This window comes from Molothrus aeneus, chromosome 15 (genome assembly GCF_037042795.1).
Source record: "Molothrus aeneus isolate 106 chromosome 15, BPBGC_Maene_1.0, whole genome shotgun sequence".
NCBI lineage: Eukaryota > Metazoa > Chordata > Aves > Passeriformes > Icteridae > Molothrus > Molothrus aeneus.
Genome location: NC_089660.1, coordinates 7,233,171 through 7,251,233, shown reverse-complemented (window position 1 = coordinate 7,251,233; position 18,063 = coordinate 7,233,171). Strand labels below are relative to the sequence as shown.

At 48.0% G+C, this 18,063-nt stretch overlaps 2 protein-coding genes across 2 annotated transcripts in view; one reads left to right on the top strand and one right to left on the bottom strand.

Annotated features, from left to right (window-relative positions):
• Positions 1-435: 435 nt before the first annotated feature.
• Positions 436-7,601, top strand: LOC136563127 (leukotriene C4 synthase-like). Its single transcript, XM_066560329.1, has 5 exons — positions 436-493; positions 4,502-4,601; positions 6,370-6,440; positions 7,098-7,179; positions 7,436-7,601. Exons 1-5 carry the CDS (start codon positions 436-438, stop codon positions 7,572-7,574), a joined length of 450 nt encoding a protein of 149 aa, XP_066416426.1. The 3' UTR covers positions 7,575-7,601.
• Positions 7,602-8,277: 676 nt separating this feature from the next.
• MGAT4B (alpha-1,3-mannosyl-glycoprotein 4-beta-N-acetylglucosaminyltransferase B) overlaps positions 8,278-18,063 on the bottom strand; it is a 50,961-nt gene continuing 41,175 nt past the window's right edge. The window contains exons 6-15 of the mRNA XM_066560200.1: positions 17,434-17,547; positions 16,927-17,002; positions 16,441-16,555; positions 15,570-15,700; positions 12,674-12,781; positions 11,263-11,456; positions 10,803-10,881; positions 10,263-10,350; positions 9,312-9,424; positions 8,278-9,236 (exon numbers count right to left, since the gene is read on the bottom strand). Of these exons, the coding sequence (XP_066416297.1) occupies positions 9,213-9,236; positions 9,312-9,424; positions 10,263-10,350; positions 10,803-10,881; positions 11,263-11,456; positions 12,674-12,781; positions 15,570-15,700; positions 16,441-16,555; positions 16,927-17,002; positions 17,434-17,547 (1,042 nt within the window). The 3' untranslated portion in view covers positions 8,278-9,212. The remainder of the gene's footprint in view (positions 9,237-9,311; positions 9,425-10,262; positions 10,351-10,802; positions 10,882-11,262; positions 11,457-12,673; positions 12,782-15,569; positions 15,701-16,440; positions 16,556-16,926; positions 17,003-17,433; positions 17,548-18,063) is intronic.

The following is an 18,063-nucleotide window of genomic DNA, read 5'->3' as shown; positions in this document are numbered from 1 at the left end:
AGCAGAAGGTCAAGTCATTAATTTGTAAATGCTTGTTAATAATTTTTACAACCTTGCACATAATTGAGATGCTTCAGAGCTCATTAAACTAGCAACAAAAGGGCTGGAAAGAATTCCATCATCTTTCCATTGCTGGCAACATATAATTCAATAATGGCATAAAGTCTGTAAACGTAATTAGAAGAATTTCACAGTTTGCTCGTGTAAAATTCTTCCCTGCTCTATTGTTCAGCGAAAGGCACTTGGCTGAATGGAATAGACATTTTCTGGTGGGTGGCTGCTTTGGAAAACCACGTGGTGTGGAGAGAGTTAAGGTGTGGTGGAGGAAACACCTGTGCTCAGAGGCAGCTCTGTGGAAGTGGGTGGTGCTGGGAGAGAGTGTTGGGACAGCTGTACCCAGCACATCAGGCTGGGGTTTGCTCCACAGTCAGCAGCATGAGAGATCAAATAGACCTTCTGGCCACAGTCACAGTTCTGGGGGTTCTGGAGCAAGGTAAATGTCCTTTGTACAATGCCAGTATTCAGCTAATTATGTTGAACTTTGTGGGATGTGGTTCCTGTGTTTTTCTTGGAGCATCTGTGGAGTGAAAGTCACTGTTTTTCAACATGGCAAAATTATACAAATTTTTGGCTGTTAATGGCAGAAGTGTTATGCCTGAGGGTGGTCATTATTTAACAGAGACTAAAATGGTCCTTAAAGCCAGCAAGTAAACTTTTGGACTTAAAGCAATTTCAGCATGATGTTATTAAAGTAAACTAGTTTGTGATTGAATTTTAGCAGGTAATTTGTAACTTGCAGTGGCTGGAGGTAGCCAAAATAAAGGCAGGTTAGTAAATGTGCTGGTGAGGAGGTCAGTGTACAGACAGACCTGGTGTGGATGTAGGAAAGAGCCTCGTGCACATGGGTGTTTCTCTGTGACCAATATCCATGTTCAGATGACAAGATGGACTGAGAGCACAGTAATCTGGAAACTAAGGCAAGTTCTGGTCAGAAATAGACACAGAGCTCTTCAAAGGAACCCAGTGACTTCTAATTTAATAGATGAATTGTGTTTAGACCATTTAGAAGGAGCAGCATTTTTGACAAGCTCTGTTTATTTGTGGGTCGTTTGGGCAAAGGTTCTCCCCCTTAAGCTTAAGGACAGTCACTGCTTTGCCTGGGATGGGGACAGAGCCCTCATTTTATGAAAATCTTCACCGTTCTATAAGGAAAGGTTTGTGGGGTTTGTTATTACTGCATTAATCCACCATACAGCTATCACACCTCTGCTTACAAATGGATGTGAGTCCCTGAGCAGCATCATGTGCTTTTAGCTGTCAGGTGATAAATCTCTTAATATAAGCATTATTTAAAACAAAATATTCCACTTTAAAAATAGAGCTCAAGGCTTTGAATTTTCAGTAATTTCCACTCAATTTACAGAGACATACAACTACAAACAAGAAACTTTTTTACTATGATTTTTTTTTGTTATTAAACTAAGTGGGAGTGGAGTGAGTGTTTAGTGTGCAAAGACAATACATGATGAAAACTTGAAACTGAGTTACAGAAATGCTGCTGAGCTCTTTTCCTTTAGGAAACCCTCAGTAGCAAATCCCTAGATAGCAGTTTTGTCTCAAATATTTTTGTTTAATGAGAATTTCAAGTACTTTTTAAAGGTTGCAGCATTAAGCATTTTACTTTGATGGCATACAGGCCAGGTGTGAAGCCAGCAGATAAATGGCTGGCATTGGCACCCTCCTACCTGTTCGATGACACATCGAACTGATACTGAAGTATCCTGGTTTTATGATCTCTGTGGGGGAAGCCAAGGAGCAAATTGCAAAATACTGTGTATTTCCTTTCCACCTAGGCCTATGAAATCTGTGTGCCCATGTCACAGGTTCAGAGCTGTGCAGTGGCTTTCTCTGCATGTTTTGAAAGGACATTCTGTAGGTGAGTTAGAGGTCTGGGCTTCACTCTGAGCAGGGGAGCACTGAAGCACAGACATGGGCTATCCCTACAGACACTCCTCCATCACATCCTGGTGCAGGAGATGTAATTTAATGGCTGCCCTTGGTACAGGGTTGGTTGATTTTTATGTTTCCTTTTGAACTTTCTGGGAGCCTGCAGTTTCTGGGTTCTTTCAAGTAACTTTCCCCTTTTTAATTTAGTCATTCTCAGTTTAGTGAAACCCTGAGTTTAGCACTCTGTAGATGTGTGCCCCAGCCTTGTGGTGAACATTGTACCACAGAGCAAAATTATTCTCCATTTTTTCCCCCCCACTCCCTTATTTTATAGCTTCAAAGGAAAGAAAACTTATGCAATGTCACTGTCAGGCCCCAGAGGGCTCGTTTGCCAGGTTCACTCAAATGTGGCAGATAGCAACTATGATATGATTTGACAAGTTTGTGGACATAATCAAATAGAGAATGAAGAATATTTCCACTGAGGAGCAAAGTTCAGGGAGAGCTGAGCCCCTAAGCCACGTGGGAATCCACACAGGTGATTAACCTCAAGACATGAATCACAAAAAACAATGCTTTGAAAGGTTCTGCAGAGTAGATTGAACTCTTTTTCTCTAAGACTCTGTGCTGAGAAGGCTCATGCAGTGTGGGTTTTTTCAACACCTCATTCTGGGAAGTGCTTTTTGGACTGGTTCTTCACCCTTACACCAGGTTTGGGGAACAGTCAGCTGTTCTCCAAAGGGCTTCCACTCCTCTTGGGTGGATGTTTTGTATGTCACCCATCCCTAAGTGTTGAGGATCTGTGTAGGACTTGTCTTAATATTAGGGTCTGTGTAGAAGCAAGATGCTAAGTGCAGAGCTGATGGAGAGGTTTGAAATGACTCTTACCTCACCCATCAGTCACAAGAATCCTACCTTGGGAAAGGTGCAGATGGCCCAAAGCAGGATGAAGAGCATTGCCCAGTGCAGCTGGGCTAGAGCCACAAGCCAGATCTGCTCATGATGCTGTAACTTCAGCTCAGTCCATTTCTGGAGAGGAGACTGGGATGAAACCCTGGGAGCATCAGGGAGGAGGGGAGGTATCAGGATGGGTCGTGGTTTCATTTTCTTTCCAGAGCTCTCCAGTAGCTGCTGAATTCCAGTTTTGTGTTACACCTCCCTGGATTCACAGAGGGAACACTGTGTCCTCATGGACCTCAGCATAAGGGTGACACCCTCACCCATGATCAACCTGCTACAAATGAATCAAAGAGGGGAAACAAGAATGTTCCCCCCACTTTGCTCTGTCAACACCTGTCATTTAGGGCTGGATCTCTGTGGAAGGTACTAGAACATGCTTTATTGTTCTTGCATGTATTCTGAAAGGAATGACTGTATTTTTGTTAGTAAAACCTTGTGATACACAAGTCACATAGCATCAGATTATTTACATTTCTAATTCCCTTCTACATATGTTCTAATGCTTTTCTGCAGGCACATGTCTTGTCTTTAATCTTGGAACATCTGTCTCTACTTCCCCTTCTCTGTCCTGCTGTTCTGCTTTTATCTTTGTTACAATAGGACAGTCCCCACGACAGGCCTTGCACCCTGGCTTCTTGTCTCTCTGGAAGGCTCTGGAAATGTTGCTGTGTGAGGACTTTGCTCACTCAAGTGTCTCAGTGACACCACCACAGCCACCAAAGTAATTGTTTTTATAATTTAGTTTTCTCCTACATGAAAATAGGAGTTTTCAATAAAGGCAGCAGTGTAGTAGTGCACCCAAATAAAACAGAGCATCAGCAATTTCCTGTGGGAGTAGGAGCTTTCAATAAATAGTGAAACACTCCAAATCTTCATGTTAGCAAGTTTTCATTGTTTTGAAGTGACTTTCAATGTCCTTTACAAATGTACAAAGGACTGATGTAGCAGACACTGACTCAGTGCCTTGGCTCAAATGTGGCACAGGCTGATAGCAGGCAGGGGCAGCACCTCTGCTCCTTGACAGCCTTGGGGCTGTCCTGCAGGAGTGAAGAGCAAGAAATAATCACCCTCTTCCCCATTTCCTTTTATTGCCATGATTAAGAGCATCTCTAATTGACTGTCCCATTGCCTGAGAGTTTGGATGCTGCTGTGTGACATGGGCCATACTTTGCACCCACTGGGAATAGCAGAAAAAAAGTGTTGCACATCATTCCCATCAGACTGGCTGAGGGTGCACAAGTACTCAAAACACAAAGTGCAAGATTAAGAGGTAATTCTGTGACTCAGTGTGGACTTGGTAAGGTTTTATTGTGTGTTTGATCTGCCAGTGAGCAGCACTGAGGGCTGTGCTGGGTGTGAGGTGATGCAAAGTGTCATCCAGCACTGGCACTCAGCTGGGATAACCAAACCTGAATTTAAAGCATGAGAGTGAAATAAATGGTACATTTATTACAGGTCGTGTGTGACAGCCCAGGACTATGGACCTAGACCATATCAGCTCTTTCATTCTAACCACTTGCTTGATTCCAAGCCAGATAACACTTGGCTAAATAAACACTGCTGCTCTGTTACCATTCCTGTGCTCTGTTTTCAGGCTATTTTGCAATGCAGGTGATCTACGCCCGTCGGAAGTACAAGGTTTCCCCTCCCGAAACCACGGGGCACCCTGAATTTGAGCGGACCTTCAGAGCTCAGTAAGATTTTGACTTTTTGTGGTGACTTTGTCTAGATAAGACTTGAGTCAACTGTCACTGTCAGGAGAGACTGGTCTCCCTCAATCACCTTTCCACTTACTGCTTCTGTTATTATTTTTTTTTCAATGCTTTGTGTGCAAAGGTCTGGGTTTTGATTTGGAGCACTTTGGCTGCGGTGTTTCTGTCCATCCATGATAATTCTCCTTCTGGCATTGTGAGGCAGCCAAATTACAAATTAGTGGCCGTATGGAGGAGGTGCAGAGCATTCACAATTAGAATCATTAAATTTAATATTACCATTGGCTCCAAATGGTGAGAGCAGCCAAAGCTTTATTAATAACCTGATATTTTCTTGTAATGTTTTGCTGTTGAATTGAAGCAAAGGGCCTTGCTGGCAGAACCAGCTACAAGGGCATTTTAATTTTTTCCCTTTCAGAAGGCATTGTACTGTGAGAATCAGCACTCGTGGGCCCCTGCTGAGGGCTGTTTCTTTTTGCTCTGTTCCTATGGAGAGAGCAATGCTGGAGCTAAACTGGAAACGTTCACAGATCCCTTCAGCTTCCAGCAAGCAGCAGATTCCATCTTTCATCTCAGTCGTTCTGTTTTGTGAGCAATTGAAAGGAATTGGCTGGAGCTGGTGTGAAGGGTAATTCCAGCCCGGCACTAAATCCTGAACAAAGCAGCTGCATTCCCTTGCCAGCACACAGGAAACGTTTGTGGAGTGACAAAAACACCAGCTCCAGTCCTTCTGTGGGACCATGGAGGGCCAGCCTGCCTGGAGACATCAGCCTCTGCGAGCTGGGGAGCTGCTGATGTGGCTTTTAATTAAATACTTAACTATTAAATGGGTGTTAACCAAGTCATGCCATAGGCTGTGGCAGGGAAGGTGACCTCTGGGAGCTTGGCCTTGAGAAGATGTTGCTTCTTTGTGGGTTTGTCTTCTCTTTTCCCTGTGGAAGAGTATACAAATGAATAATTTAATATATTGAAAAAATATATGGGAAAAAGTGGTATTGATGCATTACTCACTTGAAACCTGGCAGCCTCTCCTCACTGAGGCTCAAACTGCATTTACAGAATAAGGTTCTTCAGACTTTTTCCAGCTCCCAGTCTGGCTCCATTCTCCAAAGGTTTGTATATTTTTGGCCAACATTAAGATTAAATTGCCTAGGGAATGGTAAAATGTGGGAGAAGCAAAACCAATGTCTTTAATAGCACAGCTCCTACTCTTGCAGAAAATCTGTATTTTTGTCACTAAAGGAAAACGGAGGAAAACCTGGCTGTAAATCTGATCACCTCCTGCTGAATTTTATCTGAGAAAAGGCTCCTTCTTGTTGTGTGACTTTTGTGACTCCCAAATCTGGGCTGTGCTCCCCCAAGGGGAAGAGAAAGCTCCTTAAATACTGACAAGCCTCTCCCCCAGGAGCTGGGGTGCAGCAGCTCTCTGGGGTGGTGCTGTGTGTGGGATGCAGCCTGTTGAGGGTCCAGCAGAGACAAATCTCCATCTCAGCCACAGCTTGTTGTTCCAGGGGCATGTGAATGCAGGAGAGGTGAATGCTGTGTGTTGTTGGGCTGCTTTTTTCCCTCTACAATACAGATATTGGGTGTTCTGGATCACAAAGGCTCCTTTCCCACAGCACAGTGATGGTTCTCTTCAGCTCTTTTAGTTTGCTCTGATGTGAGTTTCCAATTCCCTTCTCCAGCCTTGGTTATCCAGCCTCTGATGTTCAAGGAGGCAGTTTTAACTCTCATCTCTGGTTCTCACCAGGGCAAACTGCTCAGAGTACTTCCCAATCTTCATTTCCCTCCTCTGGGTTGCAGGAATCTTCTTCCATCAAGGTAAGAGGGATGTGGAGGGGAACTCCAACCCAAACCATGTGAACAAACCAAAAACCTCAGCCCCAATTTAAATCCCATTGTGACTCAGGCATTCTCTCTGTGCCTGTGAGGCTCTTGTTCATGGAAAGCAAATTTCCCCTTTAGCTGGATTGACTGAGAAGTGCCTCAACTCCAGCTGGGAGCAGCTGAGCCCATTCCTGCCTGGAGGAGGAAGCACTGGCAGCCCTTGCTCCTTTGCTGGAGCCTGGCTGTCCCCTCATGCTGCTTCTCCTGGACAAGGTCAGGCTGTCCCAGGGTGCCAGGGTGGCAGCAGCTGAGGCAGAGCTATGTCAGAACAAGAAACCATAACCCAAACATTTACTCATCCACTGTCTATCCCTACCAAGTGAGGGGGGATTTGGTTGCTGCAACCATTTAGTTGTGAGGAGAAACCACATAAGGGAACATTGCCAACCCAAGTCCCAGGGCAACTCTGCAGGGCAGAGAAGTTCATCCCTCACAAAAAGGGAAGGAAGAAAACTAATTTAAACTCCCACAGTGGTTTAAAGCCAAATCACTCTATGTTTGGTTTTTCTGCCCCATCTGCTGGGGGGCTGTGTTGGAATGCAGTGTCAGGGATCCTGAGCCCAGCAGAGCTCAGCTCTCCTGTCCCCCCAGGTGTGACTGCAGTGTGTGGGCTGCTCTACCTCTACACCCGCCTCAGGTACTTCCAGGGCTATGCCGGGGCTGCACAGGGACGGTAAGGACCTGACAGGAGCACGGACCCAAACCAGCCCAGGGAGCCTGGGAGCAGGAGCTGGCCCTGGAACAGGCCTCCTCCCTGTGGCTGGGACTGCAGGCAGATTGTCACCACCTCCCCCTCGTCCTCCCCTCCTGCCCCATGTGCTGGTGGCTGTGTCACCCTTCCCTGACTGTCCCAAAGGGGGGTGGGGACTCACAGCCCTGCCAGAGTGCCTCGTTCCCTGGCGGGGCTGATGGTGTTTTCTCCCACCCAGGTTGGGACCACTGTATGCCAGTGCCTGGCTGCTCTGGCTGCTGCTGGGGCTGGCGCTGGCTGGGCTCCTGGCACACTTCCTGAGGCCCACATGGATGGCAGCACTGGTGTGGCCTCTCCAGCTCCATGGGGCCTGGTGAGAGGGGCCACAGCTCCCCCAAACCCCACTGTCTGCCCCCGGCACAGGGGAGCCAGTCATGTGGCACCATCAGAGAGAGAATGTTTCCCTGGCTCTGCATTCCCTGCAGAAGGGAGATGGATGCTGGCACTCCTCTGCTCTTCAGAGATAATTTCCCTTCTAGAAAGCAAATGCTTTCCAGCCCCTGCTCCTGCTGAGGAGCTTCACTGCTGGGCTTTGTAGCACTGTCTGCTCTAAAATGCCTCTGGCTCTGCCTCATGGAGCACAGATTGACCCACATGCTGTCGTCTCTCCTCCTTACTGCTGTAATGATCTATGTTGAAGAATCACACCATGGATATAAAAAATAAATTCTTATTCTCACTAGAAATCACCTGTGATTGTCAAAGGCACTCAGAGACTGGTGTCAGAACATCTGAGCTGGGGACTGGGTTTCATAGGAAAAGCTGCTGTGATTAACTGAAAATGATGGGTAAGCTTGCCTAAAACCACATCCAAATATTGGGAGAAAAGCCTGACCCTAGCCCAGTACTAAAGTCTGTTTGGCATTGATTAAATGACCTTTACTTTACCCCAGCTTCACTTATCACCAACTCTGCAAAAGGACTTTGCCCTCCCTACATTCCACCCTCCACTGTGAACTTGGGGTTCACAGGTGCCTAAAGCAGCCCTCCTGCAAGTGACTCTCACTACTGCACCAAAGGTTTAAATTTAGCTTTTATTACAGTGCACATTGTTTTATATATTTATATAGAGAGATGTACTTGAAAAATCAAATGTATCCAATAATAAAAAATACAGAACATTAAAGTAGTATAATGCATTCCAGTGTATAGCTGAAAGGACATTGGGATTTACACTAATCCCTACTATTTTTGAACTGGGCTACCTCTGCTTTTTTTTTCCGTCCCCAAAAAACCCACATCAATCAATAACTGAATTAGTTATTTAAAAGACAGTTTCTGCACTCAATCTCAAGGCATGAAGACACTGGAGACTTCACTGTGAGTTAAGGGGCTGTGTTCAATGCTGGCAGGCACAGTGTGGCATATTTTATTTTTTTGTTTTCCCTGCCATAATCATAGCTCCAACCCCTTTGGATTTGTTCCTCCTCTGCTGAAGGAGGGTCAGTCTTTGCCCTCACTTAATCCTCAGCTGTGGCCAGGACTGCTGCCTGGGAGAGGGCAAGGCAGACCTCTGGCCCTGCCGCCTCCATCCCAGCGCGCCGGTGGGGTCAGCTGGCAGGACTCAGTGTGACCTGCTCTGCCCCCAAACACAGCCAAAGATTTGAGCCCTGTCTGGGGCTGAAGGTGCTTTTTGTCCCCACGCTGGCTAAAGCTCATCCTGACCCCAAACTGTCCCGTGTCCGTGTGTCCGAGCAGCAGCAGCACCCCGAGGGGCCGAGGGAGCTGAGCAAAGCCCTGCACAGGGGGTTGGGTTCTGCTTTCTGCTCCTCTTCAGGAGGAGTCAATGCCTGTCCCGGCCCCGCTGGGGATGCACAGCAGCAGCAGCTCTGCCGCCCCCGGCAGCCGGCCCTGCGCTGTCCTGGGCCGGGCGAGGCGCCGCGGGGAGGAGGGAGCGGGAGGGAGGGAGCAGGACCTGGGATCCACGAGGGTGTCCGTTCTGCCTCATGCCTGGTTCACTCTGCTTTTTTGATAAAAATCTGAAAGAAGAGCGGGATAGGATCAGAGCGATGAGCAGGGCAGGGGTGGGGAGGTGCTGAGGGAGCTCGGCTTACCTCGCTCAGGATGATCCACACCGGGGAGTCGGTCTGGATGGACAGCCTGATGGCCTCCAGTGGCCCAAAAGATGGGTCCACCTCACCCTCTGCAACACCCTTGGAGAACGAGCCTGGTGGGGAGAGCACGTGGCTGACACAGGGATGGTCCTCTGGCATTGCCCCTCTCCCCCAGGGCACCACCAACAGCCCCAGCAGCCCCTGCCTGCAGCTCCCCAACACCAAAGAGGCTAAAAACCAGGAGTGTGGATGGAATACAGTGCAAAATGCCACACTTTGGAGAACACAAAACAGGTATACAAAACAAAATGCATTGGGATGCATATCACTGCTGTGCAAAAGGGGACAGAGTGGCCTGACATGCTTTTTGGTTTTGATTGTTTTTTTTAAAATGCAACTGGGAGAAACCAGCCAGCATGCAGAGGAATGAGAAAATGGCAAAACACTGCATGTGTCAGGAAATCTTTCTTTTATTTGTTTACTTAAAAAAAAATGAAATCTTAGCAGGGACACCAGGGCTATCACACACTGGCAGCTCTCTGGAGGCTGCAATTGCTCGCTCTTGTCCAAGGGCAGGGCAAGCACTAAAACAAGCTCAGGTGGCAAGAGACGAGGTCTGACCTGCAAGTGGTGTGAGTACAGAGATGGCAAAACTGCCCGTGGTGGAGGTTTTTAACCCCAGGGTAAGCAAAGAAATAATCAGCATGATTTGGTCCTGGCTCTGAGCAGGACTGGCAGAAATGCAGGACTGAAAATGATCTGAGGGGGACAACATGGTCTGAGAGCAAGGGCAGTGGAGGAGAGGAGACAGTGATAAATCCTGGCTCCTGGCAAGCAGAAATTACTCTTTGCCAAGCAAGCAGCTCTAAGGTTCTTGACTGACATGCAGGTGAGGACATGGGCTGTGTTATCAAAGCCAGCAGGAACTTTGCCACCCCACACCCCCTGTACCTATCTGGACGTAGCCATCTGCTGTCCTGCGGTATTTGACAGCTGTTCCTCTTCCCTCCTGCAAGGCTTCCTTATCTGACTGTAGACTCTGCAGAAGTAGAGGAGTCTTGTGCAGACCAGAGGCAAGAGTCACCCAAAAGCCCCAAGGAAAAGCAGCAACCCCAGAGCTGTCCTTGCCAGCAAACCCTGGCATCTTGTTCCCCACCTGGCACCCAGAGACACATGCCCAAAACAAGAGGACAGTTGCAGTCCTCACACTGCTGTTTCCACTGCACCATTCTGGCTTCATCCCCCCCTCTGCAGCCATTCCACTCTCTGGAGCATCCCCAGGCAGGGATGGCTCACACAGCCGTGCTCAGCAAAGCACCCTGCTCCTGAGGTGGCACCACACCAGGCATGACCCTCTGGCTCCCTGCCAGCACCTGTAAGAGGCACTCGAATCTTGTAAAGATTTTCCTGATGACTTTAAGCAGTTCCCTCCTCTCAAAGCTCTTTTGCTTCCCACTCCACCCTCACCTCAAATCTCAATCAAACACTTACGTCAAACGGCAGCACCTCCACGGTCGTGTTGAAGAGTTTGTCTTCTGGGTGCTCGATGTTCCCGCTGCGGAAGAAGAACCTGTGACAGAGACCAAACCCACAGAAAGGGACACTGAGTGAGGGGGCACATGATGGCTTTCACCCCATCTGAATCATCAAACAGCTCAACTTAACAGGCACCTTCCCAAAGAGCCCACAGCACGATTTGGCAGGAGACTTTCTGTGCCAGATCAGCTAAACCACGGACTGCTCACAAGTGCAGGAAAGAAAAGGGGAAAGGTGGCCCCAACTGAGAAAGGGTCAAATTATGCTTCCCCTGGAAGAGCACTGTTCTCTCCTCCTGGGCAGCCAAGCAGGAGACAGACAAGAAATTTGATTTAAATTGCCAGAAGAGTGAAAGTCAAATGTCTCCACATGTTCTGGGCTGCCCCCACACCCCGCTGACCCCTCGAGCACTGGCCTTTCAATTCGGAGTGGTTTGAAGAATCTGAATCGGATGAAGTCCCCGGCAGTGGGAGTGAAGGCCCAGAAGAAGTCCTCCCGCAGGTAAGCCTTCTCCAGGGTGAAGTGCTGGTAGGTTTTCAGGCTGGTGCTCACCTCAGCAGGAGGGTTGACGTGTTCTTTCCGCAGTGCGTGTTTTCCAAAGTCCTTGTCCTTGGAGGGCACAAAGTAAAAGGGCAGAGAAGGGCCATGAGCTGCTCTGGCCCGTGAGGAACCAGGGCCCCAGCTACAAGGCACTGCAAATTAAAATTTTGTGAAAGGAAGAGAGATGGAAGTAATTTTGGCAATGCACCAGGCAGGGGAATGTGTGACTGGATCCCAGGACACTGCTTCAGGAGAGGCATCTCAGAGAAACATCCCAGCTCTGTGCTCTGATCCAGCACACCAAGGAGCCTTTTATTGTCCAAATGTCCCTGAACGCCTGTCCATGCCCCAGGAGCTCTGGAAACAGTCTTTACACTTGGGGAGAAAGCAGCTGGGAGGCTGACAATAGCATAAAATGACTGGATTACATGGCCTGACAGCACTGCACTGTGATACAAACTGGATTGTACCATCCATTTCCCCGGGGATCACAGAGACAGCACAGCCCAGGGATGTCTGTCCATGGATTCTGCACTTGTAGTTGTGGGAAGCTGCATTTTGTTCATGTTTAAATACACCTCAACAATTCCAGCTCTTATACAGTGAGTTTTAATTTGCCTATCACCAAATCCCAGGAACATGAAGTGGAGTGGGAAGGAAGTCAGACCAACCCGGGAGTCATCTCTCCAAGATTTTTCAGTAGATTCTTCAAAGTCACTTGCCTGGACCATGGCCTGGCACTCAGGATGGATGGCCAGGATAGGTACCAAGGCTTATAATCTTGCAGTGACTCTGGGTGCATGTCACTGCCATTCTGAGGAGCAGGAGCTGCCTGAGCTTGTCACCCTGAGTTTTTAAGATTCTCTAAGCCTTCTGATGTTGACATTCTTGTAGTGAATTTTCTCACACACTTTCTGTAAATAACTTATTGTTTTGCATTCCTCTATGGAGGAGGAGAGAGTTGATGGACTGTTGGTTTAACCAGTGGCATTGGAGAGGTGCCACTGTCACCCTCCAATCCACTGTCACTTTTGGAAAACTATAAATGTTGGAGTCAGAAAATAAACGGCCCTTTTCTCTCGTTCACCTTGAGAACGGTGTGAGCGTGTGTTCCTTTGTGTCCTATAGCGACATGAGCTGACTGTAATTCAGAATAAAACACAACCACTTCACAGAAATCCAGCTGCCACCAGCTGCTGTCACTGATGTCCCCACCCAAAAGCAGCCAGTTCCTGGGTGTTTGCAGGCCAGGCCACCTGTAGCTTGGACAGAGAGTTGGTACCCACCTTCAGCTTCTGTATCTTCCCAGCCAAGGACGAGTGGGTTCCCACGTGCTGGAAGAGCGAGGGCTTGAAGCGGATCCTCAGGTTTGCCTTCTGCCTGTCGCAGTGTTTCTGAAATGAGACAGCCCCACAGTGCCCCAGGCTCCAACCTCTGCAGGCCACTGGGGCCCACAGAGCAATGGACAAGGGCACAAGGAGTGACAGACAAGTCCTCCATCTCTATGCCCTTCTGTGGTATTTAGGCTCTAATCTGGCAAGAGGGCTTTTAAGCACACATTGGAGAAACCAGACTGTGACTCCCAGCCCCTCAACCTCCAGGCTCTGCTGGGCAGGGTCCAGGTTTAAATGCCAAATTTCTCCTTGCCAAGCACAGCTAAGAACGCTCAGCAAATCCCCTCTGTGCTGTCAGGGAGGAACAGCCAGAGAACTGAGTTTCCTTTGCCCCTTGGCTTATTTGGGAAAGCCTTTTTCCTACAACTCAGAGCTTGGAATCCCTGATATCTGAAGGTACAACAGTCCTGGGATGACTCAGAGCCAGGTGAACAGGTACCAAGTGTGGGCTCTCTCAGTTTGCTGGCAGGATTTGTGAGCAGATGTACAGCACGTGCCATAATCAGAGCTGCTGGGCTGTTTCACGCCTATCTACCACATAAATAAACTTGGAGATGCAACTGTGATCCTGGCAGTGATTTACCATGGAGTGGAGGGAGAGAGACGATGGAGAGGGAATAAAGGACAAAAGGGAAAATCACTGAGAGCGTGGGGAGATGAGAACTCACATTTTAAAATAGCTCGTTTCTCTCAGTTTGGGGGAGCAGGACAAAAATACAGGTTAAAAGCTATATGGAGAGGGTATTTGTTATCCAACTTTGGCTTTTTCCAAGAAAAGAAATGCATGCACATCCCTAATGCCATCTGTTCTTGCAGCCTCCCACTGGTGGTGGCTGCCTGGAACAGACAGGGTGCCACACCAGGCCCCCACCATGGGCCAGGAGCTGGGAAATTCCAGGCATGACCCCTGCGAGCTGCAGAAGAGATAATCCCCTAATCCAGCTCACGTTACATTAGAAAATTAAAACTCGCCATGCTAATGGGACAGACCTACCCACTGCCAGCAACTGTGGATGCAACTCCATCATGGCTATCTCACTCTGGATGGGAAGAGGAGGAGGAAGGGGAATGGAGGCAGCTACAGCATCTCCTGATTTATCTTTCTCCCCTTTTCCTGCACTCCTAAAGAAACATTTCCTGAAAGTAGCCTTGTCACAGACAAGCCAGGAGGGGGAACAGCTCAGTTGGTGCTAAGAAGGTCATCCTTTCACACAGGTCTACCCCAGGTAAATCTAAAATTAGTTAAAAAAGAAAGAGCAGAATATACCCAGAGCAGGCAAAGCACTTACCAAAAGCTCAGGTCAAACAAACTTTCAATCAAAAAGACAAATCCTCCCCGCTACCAATTTGATTTTGCACAGTGGGATTTACAAGAGAAAGTCATGTTTGAAAGGGCGCTGTGCAGAGTTAATCATGCAAACAGTGGGGGAAAGGAGCCAGAAATCCACATGGAAAGTAGGTTAATTTTTAAAAAGGCAACATGTTTAAGAGGTTTGCGATTTCCCCTGAGAAAACCTTGGTTCCATCAGGTAGGAAAAGATGAGGAGAGATGAGTTAAGGAGAAGATGATCCAGCACAGCAGGATCTGCATTTAATCAGTGCTCAAGCTGAGGATTTTGAAGGTGAGGGCACAGATAGCAGCATCATTCCCAGCTCCATCCCAGCATCCCACCCATCCAGCTTTACCCACAGCTGTGCAGACTGTGGGGTTGCCAGACATCCTGGGGACTGCTCTGTCACAGCTGAGCACATGGCCTGAACTGCCAGGAGGATTCAGTGGACATCGTCTGAGACTGGTCCTGCTGCACAAGCGGTACTGGAGCCAGTGCCATCTCCTCTGCCAGGGATCAGGCCAAATTAAACCACACCCTTGCCCCAATTCTGCACAGCTCTGAGGATGGTCCATGCCCCCAGCACACAAATACAATACTAATTTCCACCTGCTCTGGCATTTATCACCACAACATGGTTGCCACCATGAAGTCTGTTCTAAGCCACTGAGCTCTGCGCAGCGACTCTGCTGCTTGTTCTCCACCAGGGAGGAGGGCAAGCAAGCATTTGTAAATACAGTATGTTCAGAGAGAAGACAGGAGAGTATCTGGTGCTGAGCTCATCTTACATCTGCTGCCACAGACACTCCTCCTCTGCCCTTCCCACTCGCTTTAGCCCCTTGCTGCTGGAGTTCAAACACAACCTCCACAGGGCACAGGGGCTTATGGCTCTGCAAAAGGAATGGCAGCACAAAAGGAGAACCCATTTCACCTCTCTGCACCCTCCTAGAAACCCTGACAAGAGCTTTGTGTGATCTGCCTTCATTCTGGCAGACTGTGCAAGGAGGGTTTGCTCTGGGTTGCCTGGGGTGAGCTCTCTGGGCAGTCTCCCTGTGTGCTCCAGGCAGGTACAGCCCATGGATCCAGAGTCAAAGGGTTACTCTGGGGTTGCAGTCAGTGAGTGGGAAACTGCTTCAGGGAGAGAAGAATGCAAAACAAAACAGAAGAATGGGGAACGACTCCTGTCCTCGAGGGCTGCAGGAGGAATACCCTATTAGTGCTTAGATGCAGAAATAATGCCTTTCCTGGCAGCTGCAGCTACAAAAGCCTGAACTCCCAGGTCTCCACTTTCACAATCCACAAGGACACCCTGCAGCACGCTCCCCAGGGATGGCACAGCTCGGTGCAAAGTCAGTTAGCACCAGAGCTCACAGAAAAGATCCTCCGGAGGCACAGCCACGTGTACATTTGCCCACACACAACAGAACATTTCCCTTCAACAGAGGCTGTTTACGTACTGCATCTTTCTCAGGGTTGCAGACTTTCACCCAGAGGATGTGATCCAGCAGCCAGTCAATGGGTTTGTCCTTATAGAACATCAGGATGAACTCCACAATCAAGCTCAGATCCAGAGACTTGAACATTTTTCCTAGAGCACAAAGAAAGAGAGAAGAGCTATGGTATGAAATGGTCTAGAATCAGAGCTGGGAAAGTAAAAAATGGGAGACTGGGCTGTGGAGGTTATCTGTGTCTATCTGTGTAAAGGAAACAACACGTGGCTCCTGTTTATGTACCAGCACTGCTGACACTGCTAATACAGTTCCGGATTTAATATTTGTTGCAGAATTAGAAAGCATTAGAGTTTCATAGGTCATAACAGTATCAAAAGGTCTAAAACTCTCCCATTCAGTAAAGAGGAACAAGGATGAAAAATGCAGCCAGCTGCAGGACAGACCATTTCCTGCCCCGAGAACTACAAGTTTTAAGCCAATCAAACCAGTATCCAAAATAACAGATCAAGCTGCTACTGCAACCATGAACTGCTGTTCCCAAAATAGTTCTGGGCTGATGCAAACTTCCTTTTGCACACTCTTAGGCAAATCCAGATCCCATCCAGCCTAAAAGCTACTGGCCCTATCTAAGCTGTTTGGCTGTCGGCTGGGCCACTCACCAGGTTTATTTTTACTTAAAGTGAGCATCAGCAGTACCAGCTGTGAGGATCTTTCTCCCCTGTGCAAACACAAGGGTCACTGCAAAAATAGGAGGAGATCAAGTCCAAGTATTTTACCATCTTGTGGGGACAATTTCTTGGGCCAAGAATGTAGTGCTGGCAAGAGCAAGCAGGCTCTTGTGCCTGATAGGACTGGGGTGAGTGGGGGAGAATGTTACCAATGAACCCCAGCTGAGAGAACTCCAGGATCATCCACTCTTCAGAGGGCTGCTGCAAGGCAAAGTTCTTCATCGTGCTGAGATAGTTTGGTTTGGCCACAATGTCATCCTCCAGCTGCAAGACAAAAAGGCACAGTGCCAATGTCCCATCAGGTCCCAGCAACCTCTCTGTATGCAGAGCAATCGCACCATAGACCAGAGCTTTGGCACAGACCCAGTTTATTCTGGAAGGTGCTCCAAGCACTTTTTTTTCACTCAGTCTAACAGGTAATAGAAACAAGGACTTCTGCCTTTCCTTAGTGGGAAGTTTCCAAGTCTAAAAGTATTTTAAAAACCCAGCTTTTGAACTTATGTGGTTAAAATCTTCTCCCGCTCTGCTGCATCCCAGAATTGGATATGGTCTTTGCTCTCTCTCAGCTGGTACAAACCAGTACAGTGAACTCACAGGTACATCCATCTTCCCTCCAGCACCAGCACCAAACCCACCTGCACATAATAAATGCCTTTGGACTGGGCATACATCATTAAAAAGCAGTAGTCCAGGTTCTGCTTTGTCCTCCACCTGCAAAGACAAAGACAATGGGAGCATCAGTCTCTGCTGGGATGGTGGCTGCTCCAGGGAGCCTGCCCAGGCTGGGCTGGAGATGGGAAGGTGGCACAGCCCTGGGAGGCAGAGGGGATGGCCTCTCCCTTTGGTCCCTGGTCAGCTAAGAGTTACTGGAAATCCCAAGGACTTCCAAAATGAAGATAATTTGGGTTAAAATGAGCTCTTCACTTCGTGATGGAAACACCACAAGGCTTTTGCCAAGCCTGACAAAACTGGTGCCAGTTCATCCCCCTGTCACCAAATCATGTCCTTCCAGATCTTGGATAATTCAAGTTTAAAGTCCTTGTCTGGCCCTGCAGAAGAGCTTTCCCTGCTGGAGTCTGAGAGGAACTTGCTACAGTTCCTTAATTCAGGGCTTGATTGTTTGTAAGGTCATTCATTCTTACCTGACTCTTTCCTTGGGGTCTCCAAAGGATTCCCGCAGGTGGGAGAAATCAGGATAGAAATGTGGAGATGGGGAAATTACCTCCAGGAGACCTGAGTGTATTTCCTTTGGGAATCTGAGGGAGAAAAGCAGCAGTAAACAAATACTTCCATGTCTGACACAACATTTTGTAGACCAAATCACTGGGTAAACACTGAGCCACAGAACCAAATTAAAAACACAGCCTCTAAGGTATAACTTCCCTGATGTCTAGTGCACTTTCAGGCCTCATCAGAAGACATCAGCAGGGCTTGACATGGACTTTTTAAGTTATCTTCTACCTCCCACAGTCTCTAATAGCCCCATGTGCATATGCTCCCCACTAGCATCCTCCTCCCTCCTGCACACACACAGGTCAGCTTTAAAGACCTGAGCACCATGTACTCCTTACAGGATTAAATGACCTGCAAACTGGTTCAGCAAAGAAAGGACTTGGCATTTAGAGATTTTCCAAATGCATAAGTAATTAAAATTAATTTTGCCAAGGTTGTGCTATACATTTCTGCTAAGTTCCTTAAAACACTGCTGTGCTGTAGTTCAGAGAGCCAGCAGGAAGTCTACCTAGCTCTCTTATGCTGATAAAATCAGCATC